Source organism: Lepisosteus oculatus, chromosome 17, assembly GCF_040954835.1.
Source record: "Lepisosteus oculatus isolate fLepOcu1 chromosome 17, fLepOcu1.hap2, whole genome shotgun sequence".
Taxonomy (NCBI): domain Eukaryota; kingdom Metazoa; phylum Chordata; class Actinopteri; order Semionotiformes; family Lepisosteidae; genus Lepisosteus; species Lepisosteus oculatus.
The window spans coordinates 1,657,084-1,675,885 of record NC_090712.1 but is presented as its reverse complement, the minus strand read 5'-3'; the positions used below and the strand labels follow the sequence as shown (position 1 = coordinate 1,675,885).

General features: G+C 42.7%; 1 protein-coding gene across 1 annotated transcript in view; it reads right to left on the bottom strand.

Annotated features, from left to right (window-relative positions):
• gdf10b (growth differentiation factor 10b) overlaps positions 1-14,417 on the bottom strand; it is a 34,469-nt gene extending 20,052 nt beyond the window's left edge. The window contains 1 exon segment of the mRNA NM_001360880.1: positions 14,112-14,417. Within this exon segment, the coding sequence (NP_001347809.1) occupies positions 14,112-14,199 (88 nt within the window). The 5' untranslated portion in view covers positions 14,200-14,417.
• Between the last annotated feature and the right edge of the window lie 4,385 nt (positions 14,418-18,802).

Genomic DNA, 18,802 nt, shown 5'->3' with positions numbered 1-18,802 from the left:
CTTCTTCAAATCCAGACTCAAAACCTTCTTCTTTAGAAGAGTCTTTACTGAACTGGTTCTGTTCTTTACCCCTCTGCTCCTACTGTAATAAAAGTACCTCCATCTAGTGTCTCCTCTGCATACTCTCGTGTTCATTTTTTATTGTTTATTTTTAATTGTTGTTGCTGCTGTTGTCATTCTGTAAAGCGCTTTGATGAGCCCCCTTTAAAGGCGCTATATAGAATAACGTTTTTTATTATTGTTATTTGGGTTCTCAGTCACTAGAATCTTCTGGCTGTCGGAGCAGCCCTCGGCACTGTGTCTCTCAGAGGGCAGGCACACCTCCGTGCAGCACATCTCCGTGTCCAGGAGCTGCTGGGAAGTGCTGTCCAGGAACTGGAAGGTCTGGCTGTGGAAGCGCTGGTGAGGCTTGGGCAGAGGATGTGCTCAGTGGAAGCGTGGCCTTAGCCCAGAAGACTGGGGCAGCACTCCAAGATGGAGGCTCCCTGGTGATGACTCCATAGTTCAGACTGCTGTGTCTGCCCAGGGCCCCCACCTCAGCCAGGTCAATCGAGGTCTCTCCCATCACAGAGGAATGGCTCTAACAACCTCTCATGGGGAACTTGAAGATGGAAAATCGGAGGTACAGATAAGTGGGATGCAGGACTATTTTCCCCAATGAGTTAAGAACCCAACTTTCTGCTAAGCTTTCTTTTGATTTACATTTGCATCATGAACTAGAACTGATTTCAGTCACCAGAGGAACCACCACAGGAACACGGCTAAGCACAAACAGGACAAACCTCCCTTCCTGTCTCTCCTGATCTGCTGGTTATCCTGACAAACTGAAATAGCCTGAACATGGGTTCAGAAAGCCGCTGCCCATGTTACTGAGTAGCACTTGCCAGTCTGATCACTTTACCCCCGTGCTGGGGTCTCTACACTAGATGCCTGGGAAGTTTTGAATTGGCCATAGTAGAACTTGTACGTTTTCATGAATTAAGACCTTCCAATCTTGAGGAGCAGCTCAGTTCTCCTGCACCAAATTACTCACAGAGTTGGGAATCTGCTAGTGTGATTTACCTCTTATTCCCAGTCATCAGTTTCAGTGGGCTGGAAAGTGAGATTGTAGTTTCTGTGTGTCTGGTTTCCAGAACTTGCTCCTAAACAACATCAGAAATGCTGCAATGCCAGATTGTTTAGAATCTGAAGGTGTTTCATTTTGAATCTACTTTTGTGTAATGCTGTTTAACTGGATTTCTGCTTGTGAACAGCATTCATGGCATAAAGTGTGCAACAGAAGAACAGATTGTAAAATTCCCATTTTTACAAAACAATAAATTGTTTTGTATTGTAAATACCATTCCTATGCTGTAAGTGTATAAGGTGACAAAACAACAGCCTGATTAACAAGAGACTGTAAAAATACTGAACAAATGAATGAAGAATTTTTACTGCATTTGTGAAATTTAACCAAAAATAATTTTCCATGAATCACCTGCAAAATATTCAAACTCACTGCCACTTTTTATTTCTGCAGGCCCTGACCATATCTGTCATGCTGTACTGGTTGAAATATTTCTTGTATTTTCAGAGCTCCAATTCAGAAATGGCTGAAAACTCAGGACAGGAAGAAACCAGTTTGTTTAGCAGCATTTCATAACGTGTAAGAAATTACAAATGGGTGAAGAGAAAGTAAGTCGCCGTTCAGTTTTCTCTCGGTTCATTGTTTAAAAAGCAACTTTCCTGATCAGAGCTTTTTAGTTCATTCAGAATTTACCTCAAGCCTTCTGGTTGAATCCCAGCCCCATGAAGACAGGAGGTTTCAGAGCAAAATAAAACTGCAAGACGCCCCCGAACATTTCCATTTTCATATGATTTCATTTCATGAAAGACATTTACCAGGTGGTCTTCATGTTAGCGGCCTCTAGTGTATGGTATTTTGTTAAGTAAGCCCGAAAAAGACAGGACCCACTGGAATACAGTAACAATAATAACTGGACACTCCACTCAAACCACCAGTATGCAGCCCCACCTGGATGATGTGACGGCAGCACTCAGTGGGGAGGAGAGCAGAGTAATGAAGCCAATTCATAGATGGGGATTATTAGGAGACCATGACTGATAAGGGCCAATGGGAAATTTGGCCAGGGCGCCAAGGTTATACCCCTACTCTTTTCGAGAAACGCCCTGGGATTTTTAATGACCACAGAGAGTCAGGACCTCGGTTTTACATCTCAACTGAAGGACGGCGCCTTTTTATAGTATAGTGTCCCCGTCACTATACTAGGGCATTAGGACCCACATGGACCACAGGGTGAGCGCCCCCTGCTGGCCCCACTAACACCTCTTCCAGCAGCAACCTTAGTTTTTCCCAGGAGGTCTCCCATCCAGGAACTGACCAGGCTCACACCTGCTGAGCTTCAGTGGGTTGTGAGTTGCAGAGTGATATGGCTGCTGGCTGTGGGTCTTTGTTGTCTCATCCAGGGATGTATAGAGCTGCAGCAAATTATTCAGCACTCTCACCAGCAGATGAACTCACTGACCATCTCAGGATATAGGTACAGGAAAGACGCCTTTGTTTCGATGTAATTAAAAACCGGACAACAAAGGTCTCGGCGTACCCAGTGGACTACTGAAGGAGCATGTTTAAACATCAAAGTCAAAATAAGAAAGTCCCCTCTGCTTTGGTTAAAAGGTATTTCCTGGCACACAAGGGGAAGGAGTAAAGGTCTCAGTGGGATTGTGGTGAAATGCCACTGATAATGCGATACGTGGGGTTGGTCTAGAACAAAAAGGTATACAATTTGAAACATCATCCAAGGCTTTACTGTGAGCTAATAAAACAGTTTTGCAATATATAATATCAATGAAACGATTCCTGGAAAAAAAGGTATATCAGCACTTCTGTATCATGGTTTCCAGACCATGCAGAATTAATAAATATTTATTGCACCTTTAAATACTGCTGTGTTCATCACAAAATCACACTATCTACAGGAAAGCACAATTAGATAGGACTATATAAAAATATATATATACTATACTAACAACACCACTGTGGGGCCTGCAAATTCCTGTTGTCTGAACACAGCTTCAAACCTCCACTGACAGACTTCATACTTTTAAGATCTCAGAACAGGCTTTTGGTATCGGCAGGAGCTGTGAAAAAGCATTTAGACAACAAAAAAAGCAGAAGTGATTCCTGTCTTATGACTTATGACTGTTATTTCCTTGGTTGTGCTCTGGAAAGGCCAGCTCCAGAAGCCGTCTCTGGGTTTCCCTTTCTGTGAGTGCCTACCATACTGCGTGAGGCCTGCAAGAAGGGTTTTATGTCTTCAAAGCCTGGCACTGCTCCAGGTGGGCGAAGCTCCCGATGATGGGATGAATTAAAGAGTAGGAGCGCTCTTTCTCGCACCTGGGCTTGTCCTCAGTTCTGTGTTTTACTGTCATGGAACATTCTGAACTTCCTCCTTCAGCTTCTCAAACGTGCCACCTCAATGCCCAGAGGCAGCCGTGAGAATGTGTCCCAACACCACGTTCACTTAAGAGGAAAGATGATTCATTTGCAACTCAGGCAGGCTACAGTATACACATAAATCTAGCACAACTTGATAACAAATGAACGAGTTCTTTATTTTTTCTTGAACGTTGAACTTCCTCATGACGGTAATAAAGATTGCAGTGGATAGAGCCAGTTAAAGGTTTATCAGGTCTTTAAGATAAAGGGAAATATCTCAGGACAGGATTTCTCCTAGTTGCTTCTTTGCTGCTTGTGTTGCTCCTCCCCTATGGAAATCCACAGCACTAGACTGCGTCCAAGCCTCGCTCATTACTGCAGAGGGCACTGAATGTTGTTACCCAGACGTCTTCCAGGTGCCCACTAACAAAAACACAATACACTGCGCCCTCAACAGCCTGATTTGCATTGCCTGTCCCTCGGGTTTCGAAATCAAGGCAGTGCTCCTACAACACTAGCGGCGTTTTCCTCTCCGAGCTGTTGATCGCCCATGGACCTGCAGTCTCCATGCCTAAGGGAGAGATGCCCATCTCAGACGTGCTCGTTCTGTACTGAAGGTGCACTGGTTCTCTTTGACTTTGCCCCACAACCATTCACAAAACCACTGTGATATTTCCCCATCACATAAACGTCTTTCAGGTCAACACACATTTCTCTATTTAAAGCACTATGCTGCATCAAGCTTTTTCATATTCTGTGTAACTGCAAATTCAAATACCTCCATTCAACCCATGAACAACAAAACACTCTGAACTTCCTACATCAACAGCTTGTCTACTTTAATTCTACTGCATATCCTTCTAAACACTTTTACTGCAGGCCCACTTTAGCATTTTAGTCATGGCAAAGCACTTGGATAGGCCCTTCGTTGTTATAAAAGCCTCTCTGAAAATGAGACACGAATCGGAGAGGACCCAGGCAGGCCTCGCATGCAGAAGAATGGAACGTCTTAATGCTTTTCACTTTGGTCGACTGTGCAGTACATACAGAGCCTTGCGAAAGAATTCAGTCTTTCCACATGATGTCCCTTTTTATAAAACTACCAATTAAAGCACACGCTTTGTCAAACTGAACATTTCATTCCAAACCTCAAACTGAAGACATCTATGGAAAAGATGAAGTCAGAAGTAAATGTCAGCAAAAAATGAAAGAGGAAAAAAACAGAAACAAGTTGGTTGCATAAGTGCTCAGAAGCAGGAACTCGGCATTGGGCAGAAGCCCCTCTGGCAGCAAGGACAGTCGCTCATCTTTTTGGGCAGGTCTCTACCAACTTAGCACACCAGCTTTGTGCAGTTCGTAGCTCCTTCTTCTTCACAGATTTGCTGAAGCTCTCTCGGGTTGCTTGGGGATCGTTTCTGCACAGAAGCCTCCAAGTGTTTCTCACAGATTCTCAGCAGGTTTCAAGTTAGAACTCCGAGCCATTCAAGGGCATTCACTTTCTTGTTCTTAGGCCACTTCAGCGTAGCTCTGGCCTCCTGCTTTGGGTCACGGTGCGGCTGAAAGGACTGAAACAGGTTTCCCTCTAATGTTTGGCTGCATTATGCTCAATCCATTTCGGAAAGATTTAAGGAATGGGCAAAGGAAAAAGATCCCTGTTTTTGTCACTCAGAACCTGGCCATGCTCCATTTCCTGCCACAAAAACAACGAGTCTGAAACCCACCCTCTACAAGTTTGAGTGTAATTATCATCATCATATGAATATGTAATACAAGGTTATTTTTGTGTTTGACTTCAATGTGATTCGGCATCTGTTCAATGACAGGAACAAAACAAAACCCACCACACAAACACAGGAGTAACTAGAAACTGTAATCCAGTAGTAAAATAAAAATAAAAAAACTTGAACACCAGCAGCTTCTAGCTCCAGTCCTGAAGAACTTTTACCTCTATATTTTCCCAGCACCTGTTCTCTCAGCTGAATCCCAAACTGACTTGGTGACTTTTGGAACAACCATGTCACCAACTCCTATGGGCCCTGCACAGCAAAGTCCAACACCAATTTGAATACTGACTGCCCCTGCTGATTCAAATAAGATGCCATTTGAATCTGTAAACCTACAGAAAGCACTTTCTTCATCATTAAATTCTTGGGTGTCATGAGTTCCCAACGTCTGCATTTAGGGACTGATGTCAAACGTGGAGACCAAAGCAGTCACCAGTTTTTAAAACCTTCAAGAAAACCCAAAAGCCTTGCCATGCTACTGTAGCAGACTCCTTATGCAAATATTCAATCAGACTCATGCAAAATGTTTAGATTTAAAACAGTCATTTATGTGCAAAGTGAACTTCTGATGCGAAAACAAATCTTCACATTATACTACAGCATTCTTAGAAAAAAGGCAATTAGGATTTTCAACCTCATTAACAAGAATATTAATTATTTTCTTGTAAATCAGAGGATCTTCATTGCTAAGAACTGAACCAACAGTACTTAGCTACTGCAATTTTATCCTCGTTACACTGTCCTTCACTGTGTATCAGTTCTTTGTGTGCAAATTCAGAAATCCTCTCTTGATATCTGACTATGGATCTTCCAAGCTTAGTTTCCTGTTAAGGTGCTGATGTTTTTAAACTCATTACTTGACAAATGTTAAAGCCCTGAATACATTTCCACCCCAGATACTAGAAAATATAACACTGAAGAAAAAACATCATAAAAATGCCATGCTAGAAATGGAAAGTACTGTACTATGATTAGACAAAAACCACTTCACCAAGTGTTACACCAAAAACTTTCCCCGCCTACACTTGCTTCTTTGCTTTTATAATATGTAACCTAAATTAAATGGTTCTACTTCACTGTACTGGAGGCTCGTAGGCTTGAAATCTGATCTGTACAGTCAATTCAAACTCCTGTTTTAACAGAGAAGAACTTTATCACATTCTCAGCCCTGTAAAGTAACACAAGCTGGAATCTGTCACTGGATATTTACAGCAAAGGTCATCTTAGTCATTTATTTCAAACAGATTTTTGCACGTTTAAATGCTGTTAATAGTTGCTCAGCGGTTCAAATAGTTAGAAAAGATAACAAGAAGGAACATTTACAGATATGAATGTATGATCAGCATTATTATGATGTTCAAATGTAGTCTCATCTGTCTCTCCACAAAACTAGATCCCAGTTACTGGGTTGTTTAAAAATACATAATTTGAATGGCCGCTCAATTTTTTTTAATCCTACAATAAGCACTAAAGTAGTCTTGTTTTCCTAAAACACTTTAACACCTGGAAAGTCATGCCAGCCTTCTGTTGTGACACCAGGCACGGATGTCACTGTATATCTTAAGCAGCAGGACATCTCTGTGCCAAGGCTGTGAAAGGCAGCTTGGTAGCACAGGGCTCTGTACATACTGTACCCTCAGTTACACCTTGCACTACATACAAGAGGAAAATTAAAGAAGGTGGATGTACTTCAACTCTGGATCCTGGTGGAAGACATTCCTCAACAATCCTAAAACTGTATTTTCCTTGTCCCCCAAACCATCTTACAATCTGGTGGACTTTACTTGGAAACATAAATAAAAAACCTCAAACACAACTGCCGTTTGCCAGACTAATACAAGAGGTGAGGTACAAGGTGAGGCAAAACCTCTGCAAGGACATCGGGATTTTGCAGCCAATATAAAAACATCTCTGGAGTCACAACACTTAACACATGTGGGTAGAAAGTAGAAGCCCAGGGAATTGTTCCGATTCTTGCAAGTAACCTTTGTAGTGTCCAACTGTTACTCAGTGCAGGGAGCTTGTCCCCGCTTCCTGACACATCAGGCCTACAGGACGTCTGTTGTCCCCAGTATGTACTGTATAGGGATTTCATGTGTGAAAACAGCTTTGTGCTGTTCTCAATGAGAACCGTGACCCCAGGGTCAGGGGGTGTGTTCATTATTTCAGAACAAACACACAGTAAGTAACTTTAGTGTTTGTGTAACCATGATTCGGAACTGAGGAGACGTGATCAGCAAGGTCTCATTACTCCGGCTCTGTGCACACAGACCCCTTCATCGTGTCAGACGTGGGACTCCTGGCATAAAAGGAGTTCAACCAGATATTCTAATCCAAACAGTAGGCAGAGGAATGGTTACATTTATCACTAAAGTACAAAATACCGTAGGCCTGGTGTGTCAGAAACTAGGGACGAGCTCTCTGCTCTGAGTAACAGTAGGACGCTACAAAGTTTACATTCAAGATCACTTTATTGGCCATATACAATTTCTTGTATTAGGAATTTGTCTTTTCAGAGACCCCAACTTGCTCGCCATGAGACACTTTTATATGGCGCCCCTGGAGTAGCTGGGGTTAAGGGCCTTGCTCAGGGGCCCAACAGAGTAGGATTACTCTGCCAGCCACAGGCGCAGATCCTGATATACAGAGACACCACACCACCCCCAAAGAGCCACCACACTGCCCCCTATCGTTCTGTTTCTACCTGGGCTCCTACATTCCATCCTCCTGTGTTGTTGTGGCTTCAGAGATGTTTAGGCCACTCTTTTCTATCCTGATTATCATGTTGTGGCATCCCAGAGGTGGCATCTAAAAGCAGATGAGGTATGCTGTTAATCTGCAACACCAGTATACAATATGGCTACAAATCATCCTGTAATTTTCAATTAAATTTCTCCAAAACCGAGAATCGTCAAAAAAAAGCTTGATGATTTTTCGTAAATCAGAGGATCTTGAGTCTTCACTGCTAAGAACTGAACCGACAGTACATAGCTATTGCATTTATTTCCTTGTTAATCACTCTGTATCAGTTCTTTGTGCTGCAAATTCACAGAAACCCTCTGTTGATATCTGACTATGGATCTTCCAAGCTTAGTTTCCTGTTATGGTGCGGTTATTTTCAAACATATTACCTGACAAATGTTAAAGACCTGAATACATTTCCACCCCTATACTGAAAAATATACTAAAAAATATCATATTGAAATAAAAAGTGGATAAAAACACTATGTTGGAAATGTAACGTACTGTACCATGAATAAAGAAACACGTCACCAAGCCTTACATCAGATCCATGTTACAAATCATATAATGAATAAGAACATACAGTATGAGATGGTTATAAATCATTCTGTAATTTTTAATTACATTTCTCCAAAACTGAGTTTTGTCTACCAGGTTTGGTGACTAGGTAAAGAACTGGGGATTAGTTTCTGGGCTTGCCCAGTTGGTTTTAACTTTGCATAACTTTATTTTTGGAAATATTCCTGTACTATGTTGAATTAAAAGTTTATTAGTTTCACAACAATTTATCTACTGCATTATCCATTATCTCTTCCTATGGCATTTTTCTTTTTTCACGTGCAGACATTTAAAATATTTGCCTGCCTGATGATTTCCATTGCAAATGAATCTGCAAGGATAGCTTGAACAAGTACGCTAGTGATCTCCTTGTTATTCGCTGTAAATCTATTTGTTTGGGCTGAGGAGGTTGGTTCCTCTCTCCTGCCTGAGGAGCTGAAATCGCTTACTGGACAGACATGAGCTGCTATTATTGTGTAATTACAGACATTTACAGACCCCATCTCTTCTACTCCCTGCATGTAAAGACCCCCATCTCATCCTGAATATAAAGCAAATAATATTCCCTCCGACCACAGTATTTAATCAAATACTGACTGGTTCTGACTGGTTCATGATGCGATATAAACTGAAACTACCAATAAATCAAAAAAGGAGCCGTCAAAAGCCCTGAGCAGAGGGAGGAATGCTGGAGAAATCGCATGCCCACTGTGACCTCTTTTCTACAGCGAACACACAAGCAGACGTGTCATACACTGAAAGGGAAATGTCAGCAGCCCACAACACGTGACATTTACCTCACTACTGTAACCCCATGAAGAGACACGGGAAATGAGGGTTGTCTTTCAGACGTGACACATTGTGGAGCCCAGGTCTGTGCTGCTGACTAACGGGCAGACCCCTGAGGGCCTGATCACTGCAGCACGGGCACAGATCCGCCTGCTGCACCCACTCCAATTCCAGAAACAGGGTTTAAATCCACCCAGTGTGTTGTGTACATTGTATTATGCATTAGCCTTAGTAATTTGCACTATTTGCACGAGGCACTATGTGTATCCTGTCTACAATGTCTCTGTCAGTGTCCTGTCTGTATTTGCACCGCGGACCAGGAGGAATGTAATTTCGTTCCAGTGTATACTTGTATATGGCTGGAATGACAAATAAATTTGAACCTGAACTTGATGTGATGGCTTTGAAGCCCTCTGAGAATAGGAGAGTGACTACATTTAGACGGGCTAATTATTCTCACAGGTTTTGTTAGGGAAACCATTAATCCTTCCACAGCCTAAGCCTGAAGAAGGCTTAATAATCTGATAGGCAAACAGCTTCTGCATTTAGAATCTACCATGCAATGTAAATACAAGTTAAGACAAGAAAGTAATATTCTAAAGCAGCCTAACTGACCATTTGAGAACAATAACGTTTATCAAAGGGTTCGGGAAACGTATGCTACTGTATACCTTGAAAACAACTTGGATAATAAAGGCAGTACCAAAGTACACTATGACAGCATAGGTTTTATGAAGCATAACACCTTATCTAGGAAGGTGGAGCAAAACAAATAAGTTTGCTGTAAGATTTACTGAAGAATTTAAAGATAAGCTCCATTCCATGTAAAACTAAGAACAATCTTTACTTAATCTTGTGTGTGCCAACACCGCCCTAAATGACGTTGAGAATGTAGGGCAATGGCTAATAACTCAACTTGTGGTTTTTTTTCTGTTTTTGCAAGAAACAATACATTTACAGAATATTCATTTCCAGTTTAATTACTTATCAAGACAAGAATCTGGGCAAAACGTTTCGGAACAAATTTGCCATTCTAAGTACGCAATAACCCCTCAGTTTCCTTGAATTATCTGACCTCACAGTGTCTGTTATCATGATTGCTAAATTCCTCAGAAGTAAGAAGGATATCTGGTGTACTGACACACACCTCTGCACGCTGGTACTTCACAGAGTGGGGCTATATACTGTACAACCTCACCCTCAACATCAGCAAAACCAAGGAGCTGATCGTTGATTTCAGGAAACTGCAAACTGGACATGCCCCTATCCACATCAACGGGACTGAAGTGGAAAGGGTCAGTAACTTCAAATTCCTTGGCGTCCATATCACCGAGGACCTCACATGGTCTCTCAACACCACCCGTCTGATCAAGAAAGTGCAACAGTGCCTGTACTTCCTAAGACGGTTGAAGAAGGCTAAAATATGTCCCCAGATCCTCACTAACTTTTACAGATGCACTACAGAAAGCACACTGACAGGCTGCATCACAGTGTGGTATGGCAACTGCAGTACTGCTGACTGCAAAGCCCTACAGCGGGTGGTGAAAATTGCCCAGTCCATCACTGGGGTTGCCCTCCCATCCTTACAGGATATTTATGACAGACGGAGTTTGAGGAAAGCCCTAAGACCCCACAAACCCCAGCTACAGACTGTATGACCCTCTACCATCTGGAAAATGGTACCAGAGCATTCGGGCCCGGACTTCCAGACTCAGAGACAGTTTTTACCCTCGCAATATCAAACTACTAAACTCCCTGCCTCTCTCACCTATGATCTGAACCTCACAGTGCCTTCTTTCTTACCAAAATCTCAAACACACATTGAAATCTACCACTACCTCACGTCAATAAGTTCACTCCCCATAATTTTCTATCCTTTATTTCATTCTGTTAATGTATGTTATTGCACATCTGATGTTGTTTTGCACATTACCTGATACCTTTTGTTGTTTTGCATACTGCCTCTGTTGTCTCTGTCTTTCTTTTATAATAATAATAATAGTTGCTTACACTTATATAGCTCTTTTCTGGACACTCCACTCAAAGCGCTGTACAGGTAATTGGGATCCCCTCCACCACCACCAATGTGCAGCCCCACCTGGATGATGCGATGGCAGACATAGTGCGCCAGAACTCTCCCCACACATCAGCTATCAGTGGGGAGGAGAGCAGAGTAATGAAGCCAATTCATAGATGGGGATTATTAGGAGGCCATGATTGGTAAGGGCCAATGGGAAATTTGGGCAGGACGCCAGGGTTACACCTCTACTCTTTTCGAGAGACGCCCTGGGATTTTTCATGAGCACAGAGTCAGGACCTCGGTTTTACGTCTCATCCAAAGGACGGCGCCTGTTTACAGTATAGTGTCCTTGTCAATATACTGGGGCATTAGGACCCACACAGACCGCAGGGTGAGCTCCCCCTGCTGGCCCCACTAACACCTCTTCCAGCAGCAACCTTAGTTTTTCCCAGGAGTCTCCCATCCAGGTACTGACCAGGCTCACACCTGCTAAGCTTCAGTGGGATGCCAGTTGTGAGTTGCAGGATGATATGGCTGCTGACAACTGTATTATACAATTGTATTGTTGTTTTTTTTATACTACTTATCATCTGAGAGCTAGCTAAATAGCATTTCATTATACCATACACCTGTGTATGAGTATAATGACAATAAACTTGAACTTGAACTTGATAAGGTGGCAAGGCAGGAGAGTTATGAAAACATGGCAGGGAATGTAGGAATAGATGTTGTGTGTGTTGTCTAATGACGGTTTCAACTGAACTATGTGGAAGGGCACAGCTGGAGGAGTAAGTCTCCGAGGAACAGCTATCTTTGTGACAGAAGGTATGAATACAATCCAGTATTGTACAAGAACAAACTGCCCTGTGGGAGATTTCCTTTGGAGCAGATTCTTTAATGTCAAAAACTTAATTCTTATCTCAGCCAAGCATATTTATCCAGATTTCCCCTCGCTGTGAATCCACATTGCCAGATTGTTTCTTTTCTAGGAATTTAGAATCGTCCGTTGTTTATCTTTTATCACAAACCGATCCAATTTGGAATCGCCACAGCTCAGGGGAATGACCTCTATAGGCCCAGAGAGGAAAGGAGAAAGTGCAGACAACCTCCTCCAGAAAGGCCCTCTCATTAGACACAGCTCATCGGCTGATACTATACAAGCTCCACAGAGGCACTGTTATTGTTTTACCATACAGTACGATGTAAAGTCAACATATGTATATTTCAAAGCTCCCTTATTTTCCATTTGCTCACCATTCGAGAACAAAGACAGCGTGATTATCAAAAGGTTACTGCCTGAGCTGCACGGGAGCCCTGTACTAACATTTTTTACATTCTTATTCTAACTCTGCCAGTTAAAACGCATTTATCTTTAAACCTTCAAATACAGCAACATGGTAAAGGCAACAGCCCCACGTCAGGCTGTAAGCTCTGTGCAGAATCCCTTGTAAGACAAATGGACCGAGTCTGGAGGCCATGTTACTCAAACACTGCCCAGCTGAAAAGCCAACATTCGCCATCGCCGAAAAAACTTGAAGAACTGGATTGTAGGGGACCTGGGAAAGATTTCTTTCCCACACAACAGAATGTTATCATTCTAAGGAGCTAATGCAAAGGTCACGATAACCTTTCGCAAATGCATAGAGTTAACTCCCAGGAGGAAATCTGTGCAGGGAATGGTTAGAACAGCAATCAATTCTGTAAAACAGTACTGTCAGGCATTATCAATGATTTTGGAAAAGTTTCAGCAACATTTATCCTTGTTAACATTTTAGAAGAGCCTCCAAACTGCAAATTCCAATTTAATATATACAGTACGTTATTTGCAATTCCTTTACCATGAAGGTTTCCACGTCATTTAAACCTTTTGTTGAAACACTTAAACCGAATTGCATGTCGTTTTTTTTTAACAGATAAGGGATACCTGTTTAATACCACAAAGCATAACACGTTGCCTAAACGCTATTTCGTTAAAATATATTGGAAGTATTCACAAGAGGCTATTTCACTCGCGCTGGGCGCTCGCAGACGCCGCAGGTAGGTCAGGCAGGTACAGGACGAATTCGGGCATTGCGCCCAGTGCACATTCGCAGTAATACAAAGCTATTTACGCTTTCCACAAAAATTGCCAACACCCCCTCCATTAAGTGACCTTACGGTTAGGCCATCTTAGGAAACAGTTTTCCCGGCTGGAAATCCCCCGAGCGTGACTGAGGCCACAGCGGAGTCTTTCCTGACGCCGCGCTTCGCTTCGGTTGAACACCTGTCTGGTCTTCGACCGGCCCGACGGGTTGTCCGACGAGGCGCTTGACGACGGAAAGTGAAACACCTCACAGCCTTCGTACAAACTATGAAGCTATAATATGCGATGGTGCCGGTCAACCATTTTCCCCTTAGTTTCTAAGACAGACGTGCTCCTATTTTGGGACTGACCTCATGTAAACAGAGGTGGTTCCCTCTCTGGCTTCCAAGAAATGTAGATATTCACATTTAGACCATAGAACAAAAATCAGCATTGCGAATCGACACTGAATAGCAACAGTACGTTTAAAGTTAAAATACCTATTTTCCCTGTAAGTATTGTCTAGGTTGTAAGCGCTCCGTGATTAACAATGACGACACTGAATGCGAATACAGTACGCAAGGATACATTTTGGGATCGGCTCCCTCCCAACACAGGACTGACGGGTTTACGTGTCCTGAACATTTAAGTAAAAAAACACAAGCAGGCAGACAGCTTCATCGCTGACACAATTTTGACTTCACGCAGGGTACTTACCCATAGCGCTGACAGTCCTCAGCAAAGTAGAAATGAGGACAGAAAAAGACAGAGCTCTGATCCTCCCGGCCAGCGCAGCGTCCCTCATTTTATTCAAAACCCCTCAATCTTGTTCACGAACAGCAGATGATCGGCGTTAAGGCGGGGGAAAAAACTCAGACCAATTGAGTTAAACAAAAAAGAAAAAACAAGCATTGGCTTTTTAAAGCGATTGAAGTCTTGCTTCAGCAGTACGGCGACACTTCCTATATGACTGACTCGCACACAGGGGCACATGAGACGTCGACGCGTGTGGGGCTGGGTTTCTGCTCTGAGCTCACCGACGCGACTGGAGCGGAGAGAGAGAGCGCAGGATCCAGTTTACAGCCTCCACACAGTACCTCTCTGCCCCTGTAATTCTTTCTCATTCCTCACCAGCGGTGGGAAAATATATATTTTTAAAAAATAATCCATTAGACTTAGAAATGACTTGTATAACGGATTTCTTTGATAAAATATTGAGTGGTCAGAGAAAATTGATTTTAAGAGCATGGTGTATTGCTAGACATAGTAATTCTACACGCCCCCACGCACACATAAAGTCTTGTTAATGTTAAAAGTAATCATTTGCACAAGCTACCTGTGACTGTAATAGTGGATTACACTATTTTACTTAGACCCAGTAGTCAACACTTTCGATTTCAATGTTTGTATCACCACACAGATTATAAAACGATCATAAACTGCAGAAGTTTATCAGGAGTCACTTGCTCTGGATTCGACCATTTTTTCCCTCTCTTGTGTATTGGTCCATATGAGAAGTTGGTGATTGTATTGTGACAGCTGCCAAGATAATGCGCTGATCGAAAGATTTTTGTTTAGAATCATTTCAATTTTTAGCTTTTGTTCAAAAATAACTCAAAATATATGACCAGGCAGAACATGGTGGAGACATATTCTCCCAACCCCTGACGATGGTATTGATTTTCAATAGTTGTGTACAGCCTGTACTTCAACACTAAACTTCAATTCAGTTAATTCACATGAATAATGAATCATGGACACTCACCGTGTGTTCACTAAAGTCAGCAGCATTTTTAAAAGTCATTCATTAGAATAGGTGGGTAGCTGTGTCAGCATGCGTAGGCTGCAAAGGAACGAGTAATAGGTTTATTCCATGTTGAAAAAAAGAAGAAAGAAAACACAACGTTTCGGCCGTGTTGCCTTCTTCAGGTTGCGGACAAGGCTCAACTTTGCTTAGCCTATTCAGAGCAACCTCCAAAATTTATAGCTGCCTGATTTTATATAAAGTTTTTATACCAATTTATACAGCCAGAGACAGTCTACAGCATGGGTATTCCCAGCTGGGTTTCAGTTTCATCCCCTAGCCTGCGAGTCAAGAGTCCAGATACCCTAACCCCTGCCTAAAGGACTAAAGCTGCCTTTTCTCTCCTGTAAGTGCGTCAGACAAATGTGGCGGACCTGAAGAAACGAACATTCGAGATAGGAAAATCCCCTAAACTTCCACCCAGGATCACAAGTCAGAAGTCTATGGATTTGACTACAGATGCACACTGTCCTGCAGCGCACAGATCTGGATGGACTGTCTAAAGGAAGCTGAGACAAGTCTGAGCCCCTGAGCAGGGAGTAGCAGGGGAATGCGACTGCAGAGGAAATGATCCACATTGTAAGGAAGTGACCGCTGTCAGGGGGTTAGGTACGCTGCACATCAAGCAGTCCTGGGCTCTTACTGACGCTGTGGACACACATAGATGGTCAGATGCAGCGCAGTCTTGCACTTGTATCAGGAGGAAAATGTATAAGACACTCCTGTAAAAGACAGCAGCAGCACAGTAGATGTTGCACAATCTGGTGTTGTGTTGCAATCTCTGTGCTGTGACAGCCAGAGACTGACCTCCATTATTTCCCCTACTGTACTTCCACAGACTGCAGGCTCCTTTCTCGGAATGATTTGACCCCTAAGCAGCTGCCAGGAGGGCTCCTTTCCCTGACACTCTTTATATGCACAGTGTGCACAAGAGTGCAGATCGCAATCTTCTTTCAGAATTAGGCCATATTAACTGGCCATAATAACAGCAAGTAGGAGCAGAAGGAGGAAAAGAAAAGGTGTCTCTTTGGAACAGTATAGATATAGTAAACTATAGACAAGTAATAGGTTTGTTCCATGCTGAAAAGAGAAGAAAGTAAACATAACTTTCGGCTGTGGAGCCTTCTTCAGGTGTCCACGATGCAGGAAGAAGGCCGAAGGCCAAACCTGAAGAAGGCTCCATGGCTGAAACGTTGTGTTTATTTTCTTCTCTTTTCTGCATGGAATAAACCTCTTACTTGTTCCTTTGCAGCCTACGCATGCTGACGCAGCTACCCACCTGAAGAACTATAGATAATGTGTGTAACAATTAAAGATGTTGCCATTATCCCAAATCAGCCATAGTTTAATAATAATAATAATTGCTCACACTTATATAGCGCTTTTCTGGACACTCCACTCAAAGCGCTTTACAGGTAATGGGGATCCCCTCCACCACCACCAGTGTGCAGCCCCATCTGGATGATGCGACGGCAGCCATAGTGCGCCAGAACACTCCCCACACACCAGCTATCAGTGGGGAGGAGAGCAGAGTAATGAAGTCAATTTATAGATGGGGATTATTAGGAGTCCATGATTGGTAAGGGCCAATGGGAAATGTGGCCAGGACTCTGGGGTTACACCCCTACTCTTTCCGAGAAACACCCTGGGATTTTTAATGACCACAGAGAGTCAGGACCTCAGTTTTACATCTCATCTGAAGGACGGCACCTGTTTACAGTATAGTGTCCCCGTCGCTATACTGGGGTATTAGGACCCACACAGACTTCAGGGTGAGCGCCCCCTACTGGCCCCACTAACACCTCTTCCAGCAGCAACCTTAGTTTTTCCCAGGAGGTCTCCCATCCAGGTACTGACCAGGCTCACACCTGCTGAGCTTCAGTGGGCTGCCAGCTGTGAGTTGTGAGTTGCAGGATGATATGGTTGCTGACAACTGTATTATACAATTGTATTGTTGTTTTTTTTGTACTACTTATCATCTGAGAGCTAGCTAAATAGCATTTCATTATACCATACACCTGTGTATGAGTATAATGACAATAAACTTGAACTTGAACTTGATAAGGTGGCAAGGCAGGAGAGTTATGAAAACATGGCAGGGAATGTAGGAATAGATGTTGTGTGTGTTGTCTAATGACGGTTTCAACTGAACTATGTGGAAGGGCACAGCTGGAGGAGTACGTCTCTGAGGAACAGCTATCTTTGTGACAGAAGTTATGAATACAATCCAGTATTGTACAAGAACAAACTGCCCTGTGGGAGACTTCCTTTGGAGCAGATTCTTTAATGTCAAAAACTTTATTCTTATCTCAGCCAAGCATATTTATCCAGATTTCCCCTCGCTGTGAATCCACATTGCCAGATTGTTTCTTTTCTAGAATCGTCCGTTGTTTATCTTTTATCACAAACCGATCCAATTTGGAATCGCCACAGCTCAGGGGAATGACCTCTATAGGCCCAGAGAGGAAAGGAGAAAGTTCTGACAACCTCCTCCAGAAAGGTCTCCCATCCAGGTACTGACCAGGCTCACACCTGCTGAGCTTCAGTGGGTTACCAGTTGTGAGTTGCAGTTTACTAACTATAAACCACCTCATATGCAAAACATGTGGGTGTTGGAGAAAGAAGACACTTAAAAATATGTTTTGAATTTAGGTAATATGCAAATAATTATTTTTAGCTCATTATTCATATCTAGAGTAGACCGACAATAACTGACAGAAAGTCATGCCAGAACAAGAATACATTTCTATTGGATAAATAATCTGGCAAGTTGAAGACTGAATGCCTCTTTTTTTGTGTAATACAAAAATGGGTAAATATGTTATGGGTAAAGAAATGATCGGGCAGTCATTTAGAAAAAATGTTGACACAACCACCTGGTGGTTCAATTTCGTATCGCATTGCAGGCTAGGGCTTGTACTTTAACAATGATGTGCATTATGATGAAACTCTGTATTTATATAAAGTTGTTGTTATTTCATACATCTTGCTTTCTTCTTGCATTTTCTCTAAATATTAATTGTTGCTAGTGCTACACCAATGGAAACTAACTGAACATAACAGAACAACCGATTAATTTTTGCCATCTTAAACTACTTGGAAAAGAGCATAATAAAATTTGAAAATCAAATGATGGCTTCTAATTTCCTATCCTCCCTTTCGCCAAGTGACACTGGTGTCTCAATCAGAAGTAGAGTGGCAGATTAAAAGCAAAACCAGTTGCAGTGCCCGAATGCTGTCAGGTCTAAGACCATTGGCTGAACAATGCAAAAGGCTCACATTGAAACTGGCCAGCACCTTTCACTTTCTGTACAGACAAACATCATTTCAAAAGTACAGGATGAGTCACACAATACCTAAACTTTAAAGAGAACACACTCTTTCAAGAAGATTTTTTTTTCTCTTAGCCAGCAGCCGTGTCATCCTACAATTCACAGCTGGCAGCCCACTGGAGCTCAGCAGGTGTGAGCCTGGTCAGTACCTGGATAGGAGACCTCCTGGGAAAACTAAGGTTGCTGCTGGTAGAGGTGTTAGTGGGGCCAGCAGGGGGCGCACACCCTGCAGTATGTGTGGGTCCTAATGCCCCAGTATAGTGACAGGAACA